This window comes from Exophiala oligosperma (assembly GCF_000835515.1).
Source record: "Exophiala oligosperma strain CBS 72588 unplaced genomic scaffold supercont1.2, whole genome shotgun sequence".
Classification (NCBI taxonomy): domain Eukaryota; kingdom Fungi; phylum Ascomycota; class Eurotiomycetes; order Chaetothyriales; family Herpotrichiellaceae; genus Exophiala; species Exophiala oligosperma.
The window spans coordinates 2,667,440-2,687,304 of NW_015622819.1; the positions used below are offsets into that span (position 1 = coordinate 2,667,440).

Below are 19,865 nucleotides of genomic sequence, written 5' to 3' on the forward strand. Positions count from 1 at the left end.
CCTGGGATACATGTTCGTACATCGACATTGAAACCAACATCTCGGCTGTCGATTGAAGTGTCGTTGGTTTTCCCATAAAGACACAAAAAGAAAAAGAAACTGGAGAATTTTATCTCGGCCTCCCCGTTCTGTCGGGAAACCCCATTTACGGCCACAACGACCAAGAAAATCGAATCATGGAAAATCATTTCGTCAATATCTCGCTTGAAAGCCCAAGTGCCTCGGAGGACTGCCTTGTATAGTTATACTGATCCGGCTTCTCTCCGTTCCGTCAATCTCCAGAGGCGAGGGCGGCTTGGGTGGATGGTGAACTTCAAAGATGTGTGTCGTGGTACCGCCTCCACCTCCGCCGGGACCGAAACCTCTCTCGGTCCCTCCTGTTATTGACTTCGTGTCCAACTCGTACGTGGGTGGAGGTTCTCTCGGATCACCAGACTGGGCGTGGTATACGACGCGTTCCCGGGACTCGCCGTCAAGTCTGCTGCGACCGCCCATCTGACCTTGTCGACGACGTTTGGTGCGGATATAGAGCGCTATCACCAGGGTACCACCGAGGACGACGGCTCCGATGGCAATGCCGATACCTGCGCCCGCAGCGGCACTCAGGCCCTTTGACCCACCACTCGAAACGGACGGTAGAGACGCCGGTCGCTGTCCGGTGGTGTTGGGGTTCAATGGACTATCACATCATACATCATCAGCACTTTTTCCGTCGTGGGAAACTCAGACATTTGCGTGACAACCACCTACCTGTCGAGAATCTGTAAAACGCCGTTCGAAACGAGGTAGTCGGTCGTTGTGATCTCGGAGGTGTCGACAAAATAACCTCCACTTATGTTCGTCATCGTCAGGGATAGTTTGTCCAAGGTTTGGAAGCGAGAGTTGTTCTTGAAATCCGATGAATAGATGACCTGTCCCTGAGTAATGCTATATTCGAAAATGGAAAGTTTGTCGGAATCAGATAGACCATCCCAGCCGGTGAACGAGGCGCCAAATCGTGGATCATTCGGACCCCATACTGTCAGGTCAGAAAGGGTATTTACTAGGAGAAAAACCTCAGTCAGCATTCAGTGTTGTTAAGCGGCAGAGTAAATCGCGCAAATCTTTGGAAGGCTGGTACTCACCAATAGTGACAGCTGGTGAGTTGGGGGTCAAGTATCCTCCCTTGTTCAAGAGGGCAATGAGATCAGTCAGCCCGGCCTTCGTTATCGTGGCGGGTAGAGAAATGGGAATAGTCAGGACCGAGTCGATGATGTGGATGAGTCCACCAATGTAAAATATATCCTAACTCAGTCAGCAACCCAGAGCTTCCGGCCTTCGCGATCACAACTCACAGCCTCGACCACCTCTGACGCAGCCTTGACGCCCGACAGAATGGTTGGCTTCCCATTTTGCGACGTTATATCCACCACTTGTCCCCCTGTCACGTTGGCATAACTTGAATTGCTGAGCAGAGTTGGCGCGAATGTAGGTTCTAGTCCGAACCCAGCCGAAGGATGAGTGCCATTGACGCAATGATATTGCAACAATGCGAGCAAAACATCTTCTTGCTTGACGAGATCCGGATTTGCGTCCGAGAATGTTGCTATCGCTTCGTCGTTTGGTACCAGAACTTCCTAGTGTCAGTACATTTTCCTGACGACCTGGAGGCATGTCTTACCGCTGAATGTCCCTGCATTTAACGTATCAATCAGTTTTGGATAACCCTGGAGGAGGCCTATGAAAGTCGAAATCCCCGATTGTTGGTTGAGGATGGTAATGATGTCCTGATCAGCGCCGAAGGAGCCAACAATCAACGCCGCGACGACAAAGACGAGCAGAAGCGACAACATTTTGACCGCTCGCAGAGCTCGAAGAGGCCCAGAGACATGGTCATCTGAGTAAGAAGAATAACACAGACGAGCGGGCTCGAATGAGGATCCAAACCTGCCTTATGAAATGGAGTTCACTGCACGCCTGCCCCAGCCGAACTCCGTACAAGTCGAAAAAGAATCCATGGCTTGGAGTGCAACGCGGTCTTCAGGAGACACTCTCGACTGCTAGTGCCATCCACTGCCAGGTATCCTGGACTAGGGAAGGAATGGTGGGCTCGCTTAAGGAGACTCGAAAGGATTCAAGGCTTGGGCTCATGTTTGAAGATGACGGGCCAGAGCAGAGAATCATCTTCTTTGACGAAAATCCATGCAGAGCTTGACCAGATCCGGTTGGCGAACGATAGGGAACGACTTTTGCTCGAGTCGTGGCTGCAAGAAGAGCTTGCCCCTGGTGGAAATATAGCCAGGATATAACTAGGTGTTTCAGGTTCCTGGCTATTTGTACGAGAAGGCGTTGAGTATGCAAGGGCCGTCCACATGGGGTATGGATGCTTCCCGTGTTCGCCGCGCCAGACTTGTTGGTGGCGCTTCGTTTCTGGGACGCCTTACCTCGCGTGGAAGGGAAATTCAACAAAATTTGCGTCAATAATCACATCGGCCATTCTCCTTTGTGTGATTTTATTACTCCGTCGTGAAACTTCGAGAGTGACCATCGTCTTGTCCTTAGGAATTGAGATTGTCAAGCAAGGTAAATCACTTGGCCAGTGGAGCAATGTGTCGTTTCTTTCGGCTGCTTGGTCGAGGGAGATCCTTCAGGAAAACAACGATAGTGATTTTGTGCGCCCCCAGACCAAAACAGTCGACTAGAAACACTTTGCTTTTCTCGCGCACTCACAGGCACAACTCCCTGGTGGTGACTAGTTCCAATTCTTGCGTCCCTCGAGCCGGCAGCAAGCGACTAAGGATTTCAGTCCTTTAGTGTGTGCCCGATGGGAATGAATGGCCCCCAATACTTACCTACGTTAGTGACTCTGTGCCCATGTGGTTTGTTCGACTTTGTTACCGGCCTTGAAGCAAGATCTGGACAGTTTTCATGACGATCTCGAGCTTCGGACTGCATTACAGAAGGAGAAGATCCTCCGTGCAGAACGGTTTCTTTGCAGGCTGGCACTCCGTAGGCGCAAAACATTTTCCCTACGGCAGATACCAGTGTTGACTGGGTTGTGTTGTATTGTTCCTGTGATCGCATACGCATAGGAAAGATACAAGTAGAGGTCGCCAAAGGAGAAAGTCACATATAAATGTCGACGACAAGGTTACATTGACGTCGATATAGATGCGGATACTTCGTACTGCATGAGTAGCAGCCTTACGGAGCAGTCGCATTGTTCGGATGCATCCTTGGATTTTTTTTTTGGATACTCTCAGTTCGGACGTTCTTCCCTTTTCGGTCGATGCCTCCGTTTGTATGGATCTCTACTTCGACGACGAACGACGCCTCAGCCTTGCTTACGACTGACGGACATACATCTTTATTGAGGACTTTGATATTTTGAATTGGGGCGGAAGCCCACTGTTGTGGTAAGGAGCGGCCAGGTCACACTTGGGTCAGCAAGTTTGAGTATCAAGTTTCTCAAGCGCTACCAGCCCGGGTTGATCTCCCTAATCAGCTGCATCACACTATCGTGTCGGTCACATACCTTTCACACGGACGGAGGCCATCCTCCGCAACAAGAAAGGAAGCCCCGAGTAGTAGATCAGTGATAGATGCGCACAGCAACCCTCTGCTAAAGGTGAAAGGAAGGTAAGGTCCAGGCACAATTTCTGCGGCACTTCCTAACGAACGAACAAGCAACACATTATTTTCAGATCTCTCGATTTTCCAGTCTTATCTCGCGATGCCACCAATGCGGCAAAACAAATAGAGCAGTAGAACGGGGCTCAAAAATAATGCAGGCTTTCGGGTTCAATGCACTTCGCAAAAGCGAAATATACTCCCATGCTCCCTTTTTTCAGTGAAAGTCCAGGCAAAAAGCGATCGCAAACATATCCAAGAAAATAGACATCACGGTCGACACTCAGACTTTCCTTCCCTACTTCGTGTTCATGTCATCATCTTCCCACGACGGCCTTCAGACTCAACCCTTCCAAGAAGCCGCCTAGATCCTCTTTCTTGACTTCGACGATACAATGGTCAAAACTATCAATCTTGACCCTTGCATTCGTCTCCTCCACCACCTCTTGAAACGCAATGCCGAATCGATTGTGTCCGTAGCCTCGTTTCTTGCGTCTTGCCAATTCTTCCTCATCCTCCTCGTCGCTCTCATCTTCACTCTCATCTTCTTCCTCACTGCTATCGCTATCCGCATCTTCGTCGTCGACGTCATCCCCGTTCAGCTCCCTCGCTGCCTTCCTCGCCGCCCTTTTCTCCTCTCTAATTTTCCTCTTTGCCTCCTTTGCTTCCTCGCGTTTAACTTTCCGCTCAGCCTTCTCTTTGCGGGCTTCAAGATCCTCAGAGCCTCCGATGCCCCCTCCCGTACCGACAACAACATACGTGCCGCGGACTTCGTCTAGGGCCGCAAGAACCAATGGTGTTGGGGCCTCACTACCCTTCTTATCCTTCTCTTTGACAGCAACGGCCTCACCAACCCACAGCGCCAACTTTACCAGCGCACCAGGACTATTTGCGAACAGGGCAAGGTCAGGTCCATCTTTGACCACGCCCATCCTGAATGCACGCAGATGGCGGATCTGGTGCTTGACCATCAGCGACGAGCCGGTTCGCAGAATAGACCTCAAAAGATGCTGCGCTATCGGAATTGCAGTCAAGAGATGGCTGGGATGGTTGGGTGCGAGTGCATCGTATGCCGCAAAGAACCGCGGTAACAACGCCTCGGATCGATCGGGCACATCGTCTGCTGTATTCGTCCGTTGCGATGAACCATTCTGAGGCGCTGAAGCCGACGGGGCTGGGGCATGGCTTGTACCAACATCGAGTATAGCGCCGAGGATAACACCCACGTCCACTGCCGAGAGTTGGGCTTTCCAGCCCCATGAGCGGATGAATCCCCACCCCTCTTGCTCATATGAGGCGCGACCAGATCCAGATGGAACAAGGTCATCAAGCCCATACACGCCAGCGTACTTCAGCAGGCGTTCACGCAACGTCTTCTTCAGGTCCATGTCCATATGTGTGTATGTTTGTTTGCACTGAGTGAGGCTGACTCCCATTTTGGCGAGCAGCTTGTGTAGGTACTTGACGCCGGACTCGTTCCAGACGTGAAGCCGTGATGCGAGGTAAGGAGAATGGAGCATGCTGTCATACAAGGACCAGTGTCGCAATAGTAGGAATCGGGGGTCTGGTGTTAGGCGAATAGACGTGTCGCTAGGTGAGCTCGTGCCACCAGCAGTCGGTGATATCGTAGGTGACTGGTCTGCCGGGGGAGGATTGAGACGGCGGACTTCGTCACGGAGCAAAGCATACGTCTGGGAAGATCGTGTGGACCGCCAGGACCTGTGATGTTCGTGTGTGTTCATGGGAGAGACCGAAGTCCCCAGACCAGTTGAGGTGTGGCCATAGAGTTCCAAAGACGTGACGCCGATGATGGCAAGCCAAAGAAGATCGTTGTCTTCTCGGCCCAGGTCTGTGGCCAAAGAATATGCCATTGTGGCAATGGGCTCGGAATACGACGTACCCAGGCTGTTGTACTCTTGAAGCACTCGCTCGTGCTTCTCTCGGAGTTTTCGTAATCGTTTGCGGAGTTGTTTTGCTGTCTGCAACCTTGGTGATTGAGGTTTCGAGACTGGTGAAGTCAATTGAGAAGAGGAAGGACTCCTGCTCCGGGGAGTGGAGGCAATAGAGGACCCTGAATTACTTCTTCGTCTCTGGCGTGGCCTCTCTTCGTCCATTTCACTTTCCTCGCCCTCATTGTCTCGATCAGACCAAGATTTCCTTTTCTTGGAAGAGGAAGTATCTTGGTTATCTTCATCTCCGTCTTCGGAATCTTCGTCATCACTCTCGTCTTCGTCCACGTCCGGCATAGAGGACAGCGTGCAGTATGCCTCTCTTTCGGCGCCGAGTTCGGCGACAATGTCTCCATCGTCAAAGACAATTATCCCGCCTTTCCCTGGCCTGTATGATTTTTGAATACAGCCTTTGTCGACGCCTGGTGTCCTCCTCGTGGCTATGTCTGTCTCGGCAGTTTGTGTGTCCACGGGAAGCCCACCAAACACGTTTGAGAGGTTCCACGGGCGTCTCGCATCCAAGACCCAGACCTCAACACCACACATTGCTTCAGAGGAGTTTTCATCCTCCAAGCCAAGCAGGCTTCCCAGGTCTACTAGACCTCCCACTCCGAGACAGATGACCACACCGCCGCTGCCGCCCTCTGTCGTCTTCATAGGCCGTATGAGGTCCTCCCCAGCTCTTGCCAGATCTGCATATCCTGAGACTGGCTGAATCTTGTGAGGTATGTAGTCGCGCTTGAACAGCGAAGTAAGGATCCGACAAGCACATAATGCGTCCGGTTCCAGTGCCACGAGGAGGAGGGCTGGAGGGGAGAGAGGATGATGAGAGCGGACAAGGTTCGTGTAAAGCTGAGAAATCAGTTCACGTGGTAGGTACATGATTGACCTGCGCCAACAAACGAGACTGCAATTTGTATGTCGGCTTGAGGCGTGGGCATCGCATTGAAGTCTCTGGAACGTGGAGGGCTAATGGCGCATGTTGTGTTGGTTATTTTCGCGACAGTGTAAAGCGATGTTGACCTTTGGCGACTTTGTGAGCGTCGACAATTTCTTGGGTATTTGTTGGCAGTTGTCTCGTAACCGTAGTCTTCTATGAGTGTGTGGTCCTGGTGTATGGGAAGTTCTACGGTACATAGTCCTGGCAAATAATACGAGTAATGAACGAATGCTACCAAAACTCTCGCCTTGTCGCGTGTCGACGCGTCGGGCATTCAGCCAATCAAACAACGTCCCTTCAAATGTACGTCATTGGCCATTTTCCCCTTTGAAGCTGGCTTCTCTTCCTGACATTTTTGACATTGATTGTTCACTTTAACCGTGAACATCATCCCTGGGCTAGACTCAGTATACTGTGGAAATGAGAGATTGCAACCCCTTCCGTGATATCAAAGGGAGTAGTACTAGCTACAACCTTCTTTTACGTTCTCATCAGTAAGGCTAGATCAAACACTCGTCGCCGTGCGCGCAACGACCTCGTCTACCAACACTTCAGCGATGCCTCTGTGTCCAAGGCTCGTAGGATGAAAAACCCTCCATCTCTCAACGTTAAGAAAGTCGCTGTTTGACACTCCGCTACTGCTTCCGTGTTGATTCCAGATGCCAATTTGCAAGGCCTGCTGCATCAAAACCTCGTCGGTCTCAGTCGGAGGAAGATTGAAGAACCACGTCTCATCTCTTCCCAGATCCGGCTCTTGAACACCGTCCTCACAGAATCGATGACCCTCGTACGCAGTATCTATATCGACGTACACAGCCCCATAAGCTTCCGCGGTCGCCCGGATAACATCGTTCAGCATATCGACTAGTTGATTCAAAGCTCTTCTCTTCTCCTTGATAAGGTAATCCAGCGGCCTCGTTCGACTGAAGGTGACATGATCACAAATATTGGTTTCTGCGTTGAAGAACCTCGCATACCCCGTCAACAACAACAATGCTCTAGGTTTCATTCTGTCGAGAGTGCCTCGAACCAGTGCTTGAAAGTTGTCCCATAGCACATGGGATTCAATGCGCCTTCTGGCCTCGACGAGCTTGGCCTCGCAGCTCGAAGATGTCCACCAGTGATACACGCACTCGTTGAGCACCACGAAGAATTCCACTTCGTTACCGCTGACCGTGATACTCACAATGTCGGAATCGGCAATGTGCGGTACTTGGTCATGCAGCACCGTGCTGCTGGTGGCACCACCGCACGCGAGGTTTCTGAACTGATCGACGCCCAATCTTGAATCATTCGCAATCTGAATAGGATATGCATCCGACCAGTGGCCGCAACCGTAGCCCCAGCCCGGCGTGAATATCAGATGGCCCGCCCCAGCCCCGGCGGCGTAAGAATCTCCTAGAGCAGCATATGTGCGAATGACCGATCGTCGTGACGATATCGCAGATGCGCAACAATTTGCTGCAAACCAAAATAAAAATAGTATCAATGATGATTTCCTAGTCGCCATTCAGAGACAGCATGTCACGCCGAAGACATCAAAATGGTCCGTAGAAGGCATAATTTACCAGATTACAAGAGTAGTCTGAAGTGCATGAACACAACCATCCTCGCCTGTAGGCATCATCGTGGAGGCTCTGGCTTGAAATGATTGCGACAGACCGAAAGTTTCGAGGGACATAGAGCAAATTTGACGAAAGGCACTGGTCTGACAGCATAGTATTTTCGACCAGACGTCATGATTCCCCTACCATTGTTCCCCAGGCTTCCAGGGATCTTTGTTTCGTGTCGATATCTTCACACTCTATGCTACGAATTCTAACGCTGTTCAATACGGCTATTCTAAGGTCCTACAGAATCGTCACCTGTGGAGTGACAGACACTGCTCCTATCTTGCCTTCGCCTTCCAGCTTCTCAGCCCAATTGCGAAAGGCCAATGGCACAAGAAGCATGAAGCGAGCCAGTCCTGCCAAACCTCGCCCCAAACTTCCAGACTATTGCGACGTTGAGCCCAAGCGAGATGAGACTGGCAAGGCTATATGGCCTGCACCAGCAGAAGCCATGGAGAAGGCCAGGGCACTCATCAGAGAATGGTACTACTCTCTCCTTCGACACCTTGGGATCCTACGAGATTTTTACAGGCTAATGATCACAGTGCGGCAAGTGGCAAAAAGACCTTGATCGTGCCCGACAAAGATGCCGACGGCCTATCGTCTGGAGTCACCCTCTATCGTACTCTGACGATACTGGGCCTCGACGAGTCTCTGATCGACGTACATCTAGTCCAGAAAGGATCAAACATCCACGTCCAATCCGAGAGAGAAGCCATGGCGGCCAAAGACCCAGCTTACATTTTTGTCCTAGACCAAGGATCGGTGGCAGGACCTCCGGTCGTCGACTCCTCGGCGACAAAGTCTCTCATAATCGATCATCATCTAAGCGATCATTTCCCCGAAGGCGCCGAGGTGGTCTCTGCATGTCATTATCCGCCCGTGTCGACAACCTCCCTTCTCATATACGAGATATGCAAGACACTTTCAGACGACATCGAATCTGCTTGCGCATATCTTGCCTGTATTGGAACACACGGCGATTTGGGCAATACCCTGAAGTGGTTACCACCATTTCCCGACATGAAGGAGACTTTCAAGGTTCACACCAAGAAGTCCATCAATGACGCCGTCTCTCTTGTGAACGCTCCTCGCCGCACCTCGAAATACGATGTCATCACCGCATGGACAGCCTTGCTCAATTCGACGGATCCGAAAGATCTTCTGAGCAATGGTCGGCTCCAGAGTGCTCGTGCCGAAATTAATGAAGAGGTCGAGCTCAATACCCATACACCGCCAAAATTCAGTTCCGACGGCCGTATTGCAGTTCTACGGATCAACACACCGGCTCAAGTGCACCCGGTCATCGCTACGCGATGGGCTGGGTACCTCAATTCAAAAACCCTGGAAATAGTAATTTGTGCAAATTTTGGATACCTGTTGAACATGGTCAATTTCTCCTGTCGTATTGCTCGCAGTGCCAGATCTCGGGATCCGCCAGTCAATATCATTGAAAGTCTCAAAGCCGCAGCAGACCTCTCAACGGATGGTCTTAGAGAACGACTTGGCGAAAGCTTTGCAAGAGGCCACAAAGAAGCCAGTGGAGGCGTCGTGCCTGTTGCAGCATTTGAGGAATTAATGCAACTTCTCAAGATAGGCGAGAAGCCTGAGAAGAAAGATGGAGACGAGGAGCCGAGGCCCAAGAAGCTCAAACCACTAGAAAAGAGCCCACAAAAGAACACGCTCGGAAATTATTTTCGCAAAGCCTGAGACGGGAGTGTATCTCATCGCTCGGAATCAGCAATCCTCGGCCGAACTGTCGTGCCAGCTTGAGCTTTATTGAGAATTGAAAACTGTTGGCGCAGCTCCGACAATACGAGGGGTAGCGACTCCTCGAGAACCTGGTTCAGTCTCCATTGGAGTTCCAACTCGTATCCGGCGCCAAAAAGAGGGATTGCCATTCTCTCGGCCAGCCTCGTGGGCGCCTCCTGCTCGGCAAATGCAGTGAACTCACTCACAATTCGGCCCGCCAGCAGAGTCTCGGTGCATTCCACATATGGGTCATCAGGAAGTCGCGCCCCTGGAAACAGTGTCTTGAAAATTGAAAACCACGCTTCAGCGCAATTCTCTCCAACCTTACGTCTCTTGACGGCTTTACACTGGTCCGGGTCCATCTTTTCCTCAAAGGGACAATCAACGATCAGACAGGACCTTTCACGCTCGTGATGTGAGCGGTTCTGCTCGCTGTCAAATTCTTGGAAACACGATGAGCAGTAGTGGTCGGGCCTCTTGTGGACACGATAAAGGTGCTGTTTCAATCGAGGGATATTCGTAAGAATTTTACTAGCGCATTTATGGTAGACCATTTCTGTTGGATTGGTGTTGCGTTCAGAATATCTGAAAGGATCATTCTTGGCGTATGGACAGGCCAGAAGCTTTTCTGTCGAAGCAACCCCTGGATCATTCTCATCACAACGCATTCTTTTCGGGCCTCTCTTCTTGTCCTCAGGGTCCTCGTCCTCAATCTGGCGTGATTTAGTCCTTGATAGAGAGCATGAACTGTAGCTCGTGGCGCTTGAGGCTTCGTAGCCTGTCAAGGTGTTGAGCGCGGTCGCTCCTGAGTGGGACGATGACTGGTCGGATCCTTGCGGCCGGCATGTGAGATGCGCTTTTGCGTCTGTTACGAATTCTTGGACTAGATCGTACACAAGTTCCGACACTATGCTGTCCCAGCTATTTTCACTGAGATCCTCAATCAGTGGGGATGCTGAATCCTGGACGAAGGAGTCTTCACCCTCAGAACTCAGAAATGCTTCGTTGAAATTTGGGAAGTCGCTTTCAGGCATGATCCCGTCTCGGTTGACCATGACTGTATCGAGAGACTCTCTTGTGCCTACACCACTCAGCCAGTCGTCGGTCTTCGAGCTTGGCGACTCCATGGTCAGAGGAAGCTGATCAGATGCAGGTCTTGGAGAATCATCTGGCGACACAAGGACTTGGTGGAACGGCTCCATGCCAGACCGGCATTGCTTGCCGAGCTGTGTACAATTCAGACAGCGTCCGTCCCGTGACAAATCGTATCCTTCGCAAACGATCTGTTGATCTCAGCTCGAATGGGGGCCTTGATCACCTCGGCGAAGCATTACGTACCTTCTTTGACCTACAGTGGTCACAGGCTGATGCAGATCCCAGCCTCTTTGTCACTATCATGCTGCTCGTTTCAAGGCCTGTCTCGCCTATTGGGACTGCGAAGAGGGCTCGCCCTACCCGTCGATATTCAAATCGGCCAACGGTTTGTGGTTCGAAAATGGTCCTTCTCATCAGACATCGCCAGCATGGCATCCTTGGGGACTATTCGTTCATACGTTAGCTATAGAGCCGGAAAGCGATCCGCGCGAAATATCGTGTTTTCACCATTACACGATTGCCTGCAAGCATCTTCTGTGCCTAGGGGATCAAGGGCAACTGACACCTCCTTCACATTTCGTCTTAGCTCTTGCGCAGGAAGTACATTCAATCGATGATACAGTGGTGGGAACTTTCACAGGTATCTCGCGGGAGAAGTTTACGCTATCGGAACGGTCAGTCCAAGTAGCTCCTCTATTCCGGAATACCATGTAGGGATTTACGCTGCAGGATCTTGAATATGATTTCTCGTCTTCTTGGGCTTCTTTTCTGGTTGTTCGAAATAAGAAAATTCCTTTTCTCTAGATTCCATATGTCGGAGATGAGGTGGCAGTTCGGTGTCTAGGTCCAACTGGTTGAGCCGTTCGAAATGCTGTGCCTCAGAAGTCATGTTATTATCGCTCTTTCCGTTCGTATCTTTTGACAATCCAACCACGCGCAAGCCACTGTAGGCTTTATCGTGATTCGGGCAAATATATCCCACCAACACAACCCTTTCAATGGTAGAATGGCCGCGCTGTCCATGCTTCGAACACCGGTCCACGGCATGCACGGAATAGAGGCAGTGGCATTTGATATATCTTTCAATGATCTGGTGGCACATATTGGCAAGAATGTCAATGACCTACCCTAAGAGCAGTGGCTAAAATTTCAAGCGTGGGAGCTTGATTCTTTATATGACACTGTCAATATTCGCTAACAGCCAAGGTATGGTTGTGTAGTGAGCCTCGAAGGGTGGGTGCCTGGCGTGGCATAATTCACATCTGTGAGAAGAGACTCAGCCCCATCACACCTGAGATTATCATTGGCGAAACCATATAAGCGAATACCCTCGACGTTTGTTTGGCTGCGTCTCCTTCCCTCCTTGATGTTCGGCCATCTCCAAGCAGGAAAGGAGATGCAGCTAGTAGCATGGAGGATAAGCTCGACTTGGGGGTCTCCTTGCCATGGGCAGCCATCATAGGCTAATAGGAGCTCGATTGTGGTTTAGTTCTGGCAGGGGTTTGTTGATCCTGAGAATATAGCGCTGAGGATCTTGAGAATCAGAATGAGGATCAAAGTAGAAGTCGTCCTCAAGCCTTTGGCTCCAGTGATACTTGTGAAGCCCGCCAAGCCTTCCCCGGATTATCTCGTTTCTCCGCTTGTAGCATACAATCTTCGCCTCTTTGATGTTGTTGATCCCCATCAATTGAAACGCTCGTCCAGACTGTCGCTATTGTCGCGCGTGCTCTAAAGTAGATTGGGAGTGTTATCAGCATGGATTCAGTCGCCCTCGACCCCCTCAGCTCCCTCGAAAACCATCTTAACGCTCTTGTAGCAAATATCACCCAGACCAACACATTCGCCAATGCGCCCCAACTGGCAAAAGATCTGGTGACCGACGACGATAATCTATCCTCTGCCCTCACCCTCCTGCGGAAGCATCAACAAAACTACGCGCGCCTCTTGAACCTCCGGGTCGAGGTTGAAGATCTACAGACACAACTCCAAGACACGATCCGTCGCAGTGTTGCATTCAGAGACGAGATTCTTCAGATACATCCAACGATACTCGACGACTCGGACGAGGAGGAGGAGGATGATGATGATGACGCACAAAATAATATCACAGAAATAGATTACCACACACTCCTGGCGTTTGCCGCGAGGATAGGTAAACACAATGCCGCAGCTGCACGCGAGGCCGAGGCAGAAGCTGTGAGACGGAAAGTTGCTGCAAAGCGCGAGGCAGTCAATGGTGCTGCTGACGGAGAAGAGAATGCAACGGCAGAGACAGAGGCTGAAGTGGAGCGCATCAACAACACGGTCGCACAGACGAGGGCGCAGATGGGCATGGCCTTCCCGGATGCCAACTTGCTGCGTGTGGGCGCATTGGGGCAACTACAGCTATACCAGGAGAAACAGGCGACCGCGGGTGCAAATGTTGAAGACGCGCTGGACCGTGAGGTTGAAAGGCTCGTGCGAGAAAGTGAAGATATTGCGGAGGCGGTGGTTGAGCCGGTCGAGAACACCGCAGCGGAAGAGGGAATGGGATGGTCGAGTCCAGAGTTGGCGAAACGGACGTTACCTGGGCCTTCAGGCCAAACAGAACAAGCTCATGGATCAGGTCAAGCGTCGATGCCGCAACAGGTGAAGAGACAAGGTGGTGACCTGCCTCCAGCGCCGCCAAAACGGAAGGTTGCTCTAGATTTCCCTGGAAGCGACGACGAGGAAGACGATGATTGACAGCTTGACGATGGTACCTTGGTTTGTTCTGGACATATGACAATCTATTTCAATACCATCTTCCAGGCCTCTGCTCGTAGTGCTGATGGTACTTCGTATCTCGTCGTCGCTCTAAGGCACCAGGTAAAATATTTTAGCGCCAGACTGAGAGGAGGTACGATGGTCAATCTCGTTTCGTGTATGGTGCTTTCCTCTTGCATTATTTGTCATACACCTCGATCTTACTCTTTCGTGGACAAGAGTCTGTTCTGTAGGAAAAAGCCTCTATCGACACAGCCCTATCATCCGTCCCGTGCACTATTTATGGCGTAGCCTTTTCGTCATCCTCTCGCCATGATTCGCTTATCGGTGGCTCCAAGCCGGACGGAATCCATCCGAGGACACGAGCCGTTGTAATGGATGCCTCGGTGAGCCTGACATACTCTGTGTGGCTTATACGAGAACCGTCTTTGATGCCCCCCATGATGTTAAGGTTAGTGTGACATTTCCCTTGCGACTGGAGACATCTGAATATCCTGCCTTTGTCACTTCTACCAAGAGAAAATCATTCACAATATCGTCCAGCCTTAGAGAAACACTGGCCATAGGCCTTGGCTGCCCTGTTCCATCTTAATCTTGCCATACCTGCAGTGGCGAGTGGTTTCGCCTTGATTTGACTCGACAATGGTTTACGAGGGTGGTCCCTCTCGAGGTTGCGACACATGTAGGTGGTCGACAGCTGATCTAACTATATAGAACTGACCATGCTAATACCATCGTCAGGTCGAGCGCGAAAGGTCAAGGTACACTTTGGACATTTCTTTTGTTGGAACCAACATGGCTTCGCGACATCATAGCCCTGATTCGCTACTAACATGAGGTAGTGCTCAGAAGAGAGACCATTTTGCGCCCGGTGTCAACGTGGTGGCTTCCTTTGCTTGGGTTATCAACGGCGATCAAGGGCAGCATTGAAAAAGGAGAACTACAAGCTTCACAGTCCATCTTCGTCCAAGTCCGACACAAACTCGTCCATCACGGAATCTCCAAGAATGACAAGCCCGACCACTTTGTTCTTAGAGCCGCCCCTGGACAGCAAGTCTACGTCCTTCTTCATGGATCAGTTTGTGGTCGCTCCCGAAACCGGTCAAAATGTTGGTTGGTTTGAGTTCCTACCGGAACTTCTCTCGCACGCAGAGCCATCCTCAGCCTTGGACATTGCATTTCGAGGATGTTCGTACCTTGCGCTGGCTAATCGGCAGGATCATGAGACTCTCCGTTATGCAGCCCTGAACTTATATGGACAAGCATTGCGATCAACGAATGAAGAGTTGAAAAGCCCAGAGACTGCTACCAGCGACACAACGTTTGCCGCCATATTACTTTTGTGCTTATTTGGGGTGAGTTGCCCTTTATTTAGCTTGAGCGTGACTGACAATGGTAGCACATAAACGGCGATTTGAGAATGCAGATTGGTGCACATGCACTCGGCATGTACAAACTGCTTGAACTCCGAGCCAGAACTGGTGTTCATAGTGCCCATACACTATCCCTGACTCGACACTTCTTTGCACTAATGGTAAGTCAACCCTCTTACTGGTCTCTATCCACGCTAAACGACGTTGGTGTAGCATCTGGAGAACAATAAGAAACTTCTTGCGTCACCGGCAGCAGCAGGAGGAGGGGGAGAAGCTGTCTCAGGTGAAGCTTCACAAGCTGCCGCTTCCGATCTTTTCGCTCGCATGGGGATGCTGTGGCCCATCTCTGCAGCCCTTCTCACTCAGATGCACATGTGGATGAATAGCGATGATTCGACGAAAGACATCAGTGCTCTTCTGCCACTTTTGGAGAATGTCAGAAAACTCGAAAAGCAGGTGCAGTTGGCCATCCAGGGTCTAGATCCTATTTGGTACTATACGACAATACCTGCCCGCGAAGCCAATCCAAAATCGAAATGGAATGAAACCTTCCGCAAAGCGCTGGTGTACCACGACTCGTGGATCATGAGTATGTGGCATGCCTATCGTGTCACTAGGATATCCTTACATACAACAATGGTTGCGTCTTACGACATGATTCTAGATACCGGGGATTCCGATATGATAAATCTTTTCGATGAGGAGCTGGAAGAGCTGAAGACCCAGTCACTCTCGATAATTGACACAATGAACGAGGACATATGTACAAGTATTCCATGGATTCTTGGTCAAGTCGAAGAGGGCGGCGGACAAAACCCATCAGCTAGTCTTCCAAAGGCATCTCGGGCCTCTTTGAGTATCGTCGGATTGAAGACTGTTGTCAATGGTCGATATACACGTCAGCATCATTCCGATCAAGCAAGAAACGCCCTTTGGGATATTGCATATCGATTCGGAATCAAAGGGGCTTTATGACAAGACTGAAATTTTGGCTGAGGTGTTATGGACGTTCATGATGATTACTGAAAAGTGGTACTCGGCTACGCATGAGCTCAATGTTCAATTCAGCAAGACCACAGGCTTGATCACATTGGAAAAAGAACAAGATCGATCAAGTATGCGAATTCTGGAGAATCAAGGTGAATGATTATCGCCCGTATGTCTTCACATTTTCACGAGCTAACATATTCCAGAGTATGATATCCTCCCTCGAATCTGCAAGCGGCGCTCCAACCCTGTTCTCGGATGATACCTCTTCCCAGGTCCCTAATGCCTGGGATATCTCACAGTGTCTAGTGTCGCCCGATGCAAATCGTCTCCATACAGATTTCATGGTCATTCGATGCTTGATGTCTGATGATCTTGGGGAAGGATGCCAAAGACCGTGCATCTTTGAACCATGAAAGTTACATTGCCGCATACCGCTGTGTCGCTATCTTCAATGTTGTACTTATATATTTTCTACTAACGTCAAAATGAGCTTCAATATTCCACCAAGCCAAACACTCCCTTCCCTATATATCTATATGTCTGATCTGAAATTCCTCAGTGCAAAGTCGTTACTTTATCTCCTGTGCCACAATCTAAACTTGTAATAAGTCCAGATCAGGTCAGGACACAGTAGCAACTTCTCGTCTTCCAGGATAAGGGTTCCCCTCGTAGAAAGGGTAGTCAATGTACCCGTGCTCCTGCTTGACGGTATAAAACGTGGCACGATTGTAGGGTGTCAACTCGAGCCCATTTTTGAGTCGGTACGGCAAATCCGGATTCGAGATCCAATACCTCCCAAAGACGATTGCCACTTTTCGATCTTTATAGTCGCACTCAACCGCCCTTTTGGCCCTGTTGGTGTCAAATCCACCCGCGAGCAATATCGGCGTATCCTTGTTCCACTCGTCAATCGCAAAAGCTAGACTTTTTGGGACTGCTTCAGTCTGCATCTTTTCTGTGGTCTCGTCGACGTCTTGATTCCCACTGACTCTGGGTTCTATGAGATGCAAGTATGCCAAACCAAACTTGTCGAGTTGCCTCACCACGTGTCCAAATTGAGGGCGAGGGTCCTTCATACCCATCCCGGCGAAAGGGCTGAACGGTGACAACCTTATCCCTGTCCTCTCGCCACCGATGGCCTCCACCACTTCCTGTACGACACGCAAACAGAACCTCGCTCTGTTCTCGACGTTTCCTCCCCACTCGTCTGTTCGTTTGTTGCTCACGTCCTGTAAAAACTGATCGATGAGGTAACCGTTTGCTGCGTGGATCTCGACTCCGTCAAACCCGGCCTCGATCGCGTGTTTCGCCGCGGTGCCAAAATCTCGTATACACTGCTCGATCTCGTCTTGGGTCATCGGTCGAGGGATCACCGCGTTGGGGTCGGTCGGATCCACTATGGGAACGTCGGAACTACTGACAATGTCTATCCCTTTGGCCTCGGAGGCGGCTTTTCGAGCCGACCGACCAACGTGCCACAACTGCAAGTAAATAAACGAACCTCGAGAGTGGACAGCGTTCGTGACGGCCTTCCAACCCTCGAGTTGTGCTCGTGTCCAGATCCCGGGAGCGTTGACGTCCCTTCCCGCGGCTGCGAGTGAAATGGACGTGGCCTCGGCGATGAGTAAAGTCCCTGGTACCGAAGCCCTTTGGGAGTAATACTCCGTCACCATGGGTAAAGGAATGTTGTCTTCTCCGGCTCGAAGTCGAGTCAATGGTGCCATGACCATGCGATGACTGAGGTGGCAAGACCCACCAATCGTCATGGGGCTGAAGAGGGTACTCGTAGGAGAAGACATGGTTGACGACGAAAGGGGGGAGGCAGGTGGGAAAGACTGGAAATCCTGCCTGGGAATTATGTACCTTTAGATGCCTACATCTCGAGATCATGGACTGGATCTGGGTGATGGATTTCAATAGAGATCTTATCCTGTTCTACCCCAACAGATGCGCTCGATGAAAATGAAGTTGAACGATTTCTCCAACTCAGTTACCCGAGTACTTGACAAGATGGAAAAGGGAGCGGCAAGTGGCCGGCCGATTTCACTGACTCTTATTATAGAGACAACAAAGAACCGATATCGCTACTTTTACGAATACTAGTGTTCGTAATTTGGGGGGCAAGGAATGCAGTAGATACCTTCTATAGATACTTCTCACAAAGAATGACCCTCGGCTTCACATATCATCCTTGAGGAAGATCTCTTCTTTCTAGAAACTTAACAACATCTTCGCATGTCCAATGAAGGACCCACCTCACCACCTTTTAGGCTCAAACCTGCGAGATCATCGTTTCAAAGAGTTCTCGAAATAATCAGCGTCACTCTTTTCCCAAGGATACCTCACTTCAATCTGTCGTATCAACTTTTCACGTTGACCGTCTCGAGGTTCAAACGTGGCTTCAAACGGCTCCGGATGACTGATGATCCCTCCTAGAAATTTGGGGTTGACATTGGCATCGTCACCACTCGCATCAGCACCACCGGGCCTGGTAATATCAAACACGGCCAACATTTGTGCCACGGTAAGCCACATGGATTGATCGGCCAAGACCCGGCCTGGACAGATTCTTCGACCGAACCCGAACACGTACCTGTTTGGATCTTGTTCGGGGGCACGTCCGTCAGTGTCCAGAAACCGGTCGGGATCGAAACGCATCGGATCGCGATGGACGTCCGGGTCGTGCGTGAACAGCCAAATATTGGGCATGAGGATGGATCCCTTGGGGATGTGATACCCTCCGAATTCGTCGTCTTGGGTCGAAGCGTGAGGGACGCACATGGGTCCGATCGGGTGCCACCTCAGGGTCTCCTTGAGCAAGGCTTCGACGTACGGCAGGTCGGCACGGTCACTGAAAGTCGGCAGTCTGTGGTCCCCGATCACCCGGTCGATCTCTTCCTGGGCCCTCTTTTGGACTCGAGGGTACAAGGTCATGGCCAGACAGAACACCGAAAGCGACGCCACGGTCGTGTCGGCACCACCCGTGTACAACGAGGCCGAAGTGTACTTGACCTCGACTCGTTGTTTGAGGCCGAGTGTCTCGTCCTTGAGAAAGTCACCCAGGTACGAAGTCGGTGCGTCCCCGCTCGAGATCTGGTGCCGGACGAAGTCGTACGGTCCCTCGACGACCCGTTGGAGAGTATGGTCCCATTCTCTCGCCGTCCGCTTGAACCCGGCCCCGGGGAACCATTGGGGGATGTGTTTCAGGGCGGGCACGACGTCTACGAGCCACCTCCCCGGCACGGTGGCCTGGGAAAACTGCTCGAGGGCCTCGTCGGCCAGCGTCACCAGAGGATCGGCCCGGTGTGGTTCGATGGTGTAGCCGTACGCGATCTTCAGGATGATGGCCCCGGCCTCGGTGCGGATGTGGTCGACAAAGTTTTGGGGTCTCTGCAAGGTCCGCAAAAGACAGCGGCCGACTTCCTGCTCTTGGAGTCGTCCAAACTTGTCCAGGAGCTGGCTCGACCCCATCAGGCCGTGGACGTGCTTGCGGTAGGCCCGGAACCTCTCGCCGTACGGTTGACTGGACAAGAAGTTGAGCCAGCCGCACATTTCGAACGCGAACACGAGTCTCGGGCGTGACGAGTAAATGATGGACCTCTTTTCGAGAAGTTCAATCGCCACCTGGGCGTCGTTCAGTATGACGATCGTCTGGCCCATGACCGTCACGGAGCTGATGGGCCCGTATAGGTCCTTGTGTTTGGCCCAATGTATCCATTCTTCCACACCCGCCGGTGGAAGGTCCTGTAGGTTTCCAATCAATGGTTTTGGTCTTGGTCCAGGAGGTAGAGGTCGGGTGGTC

At 51.1% G+C, this 19,865-nt stretch overlaps 7 protein-coding genes across 9 annotated transcripts; 3 read left to right on the top strand and 4 right to left on the bottom strand.

Annotated features, from left to right (window-relative positions):
- Nucleotides 1–192: 192 nt before the first annotated feature.
- Nucleotides 193–1,920, bottom strand: PV06_02384 (uncharacterized protein; the record flags this gene model as incomplete). Its single annotated transcript, XM_016403057.1, has 5 exons — nucleotides 1,661–1,920; nucleotides 1,335–1,612; nucleotides 1,125–1,284; nucleotides 751–1,042; nucleotides 193–679 (listed from the first exon to the last, which is right to left on the bottom strand). The coding sequence occupies exons 1-5, from the start codon at nucleotides 1,830–1,832 to the stop codon at nucleotides 193–195; spliced, it is 1,389 nt and encodes a 462-aa protein (XP_016266954.1). The 5' UTR covers nucleotides 1,833–1,920.
- Nucleotides 1,921–3,699: 1,779 nt separating this feature from the next.
- PV06_02385 (uncharacterized protein) lies at nucleotides 3,700–6,682 on the bottom strand. The gene has a single exon (XM_016403058.1). It carries the CDS (start codon nucleotides 6,438–6,440, stop codon nucleotides 3,927–3,929), a length of 2,514 nt encoding a protein of 837 aa, XP_016266955.1. The 5' UTR covers nucleotides 6,441–6,682; the 3' UTR covers nucleotides 3,700–3,926.
- Nucleotides 6,683–6,919: 237 nt separating this feature from the next.
- On the bottom strand, nucleotides 6,920–8,055 carry PV06_02386 (uncharacterized protein). Its single transcript, XM_016403059.1, has one exon. It carries the CDS (start codon nucleotides 8,006–8,008, stop codon nucleotides 7,004–7,006), a length of 1,005 nt encoding a protein of 334 aa, XP_016266956.1. The 5' UTR covers nucleotides 8,009–8,055; the 3' UTR covers nucleotides 6,920–7,003.
- A 249-nt stretch (nucleotides 8,056–8,304) lies between these two features.
- On the top strand, nucleotides 8,305–10,629 carry PV06_02387 (uncharacterized protein; the record flags this gene model as incomplete). The annotated part of the gene is made up of 2 exons (XM_016403060.1): nucleotides 8,305–8,591; nucleotides 8,654–10,629. 2 exons carry the CDS (start codon nucleotides 8,305–8,307, stop codon nucleotides 9,816–9,818), a joined length of 1,452 nt encoding a protein of 483 aa, XP_016266957.1. The 3' UTR covers nucleotides 9,819–10,629.
- Nucleotides 9,833–10,987, bottom strand: PV06_02388 (uncharacterized protein; the record flags this gene model as incomplete). Its single annotated transcript, XM_016403061.1, has 1 exon — nucleotides 9,833–10,987. One exon carries the CDS (start codon nucleotides 10,985–10,987, stop codon nucleotides 9,833–9,835), a length of 1,155 nt encoding a protein of 384 aa, XP_016266958.1.
- Nucleotides 10,988–12,640: 1,653 nt separating this feature from the next.
- Nucleotides 12,641–13,730, top strand: PV06_02389 (uncharacterized protein). Its single transcript, XM_016403062.1, has one exon. The coding sequence runs from the start codon at nucleotides 12,711–12,713 to the stop codon at nucleotides 13,677–13,679; it is 969 nt and encodes a 322-aa protein (XP_016266959.1). The 5' UTR covers nucleotides 12,641–12,710; the 3' UTR covers nucleotides 13,680–13,730.
- A 445-nt stretch (nucleotides 13,731–14,175) lies between these two features.
- Nucleotides 14,176–16,579, top strand: PV06_02390. 3 transcript variants are annotated; one of them, XM_016403063.1, is made up of 6 exons: nucleotides 14,176–14,382; nucleotides 14,442–14,461; nucleotides 14,543–15,055; nucleotides 15,100–15,234; nucleotides 15,287–16,212; nucleotides 16,267–16,579. In XM_016403063.1, the coding sequence occupies exons 1-5, from the start codon at nucleotides 14,343–14,345 to the stop codon at nucleotides 16,046–16,048; spliced, it is 1,470 nt and encodes a 489-aa protein (XP_016266960.1). In that variant the 5' UTR covers nucleotides 14,176–14,342; the 3' UTR covers nucleotides 16,049–16,212; nucleotides 16,267–16,579. The 3 variants fall into 3 exon arrangements, with proteins under 3 accessions (XP_016266960.1, XP_016266962.1, XP_016266961.1); XM_016403065.1 differs by having other exon boundaries at nucleotides 14,442–15,055; XM_016403064.1 differs by having other exon boundaries at nucleotides 14,176–15,055.
- The last annotated feature ends 3,286 nt before the right edge of the window (nucleotides 16,580–19,865 follow it).

What these genes read in the sequence shown, in the direction of transcription:
- PV06_02385 (XM_016403058.1), bottom strand. Translation starts at nt 6,440, where the DNA reads ATGTACCTACCACGTGAACTGATTTCTCAGCTTTACACGAACCTTGTC.
- PV06_02386 (XM_016403059.1), bottom strand. Translation starts at nt 8,008, where the DNA reads ATGGCGACTAGGAAATCATCATTGATACTATTTTTATTTTGGTTTGCA.
- PV06_02389 (XM_016403062.1), top strand. Translation starts at nt 12,711, where the DNA reads ATGGATTCAGTCGCCCTCGACCCCCTCAGCTCCCTCGAAAACCATCTT.
- PV06_02390 (XM_016403063.1), top strand. Translation starts at nt 14,343, where the DNA reads ATGGTTTACGAGGGTGGTCCCTCTCGAGGTTGCGACACAT. An exon ending in TACTTTTGTGCTTATTTGGG is followed by an intron (nt 15,056 to 15,099) that starts GTGAGTTGCCCT and finishes TGACAATGGTAG; the next exon opens with CACATAAACGGCGATTTGAG. An exon ending in GACACTTCTTTGCACTAATG is followed by an intron (nt 15,235 to 15,286) that starts GTAAGTCAACCC and finishes ACGTTGGTGTAG; the next exon opens with CATCTGGAGAACAATAAGAA.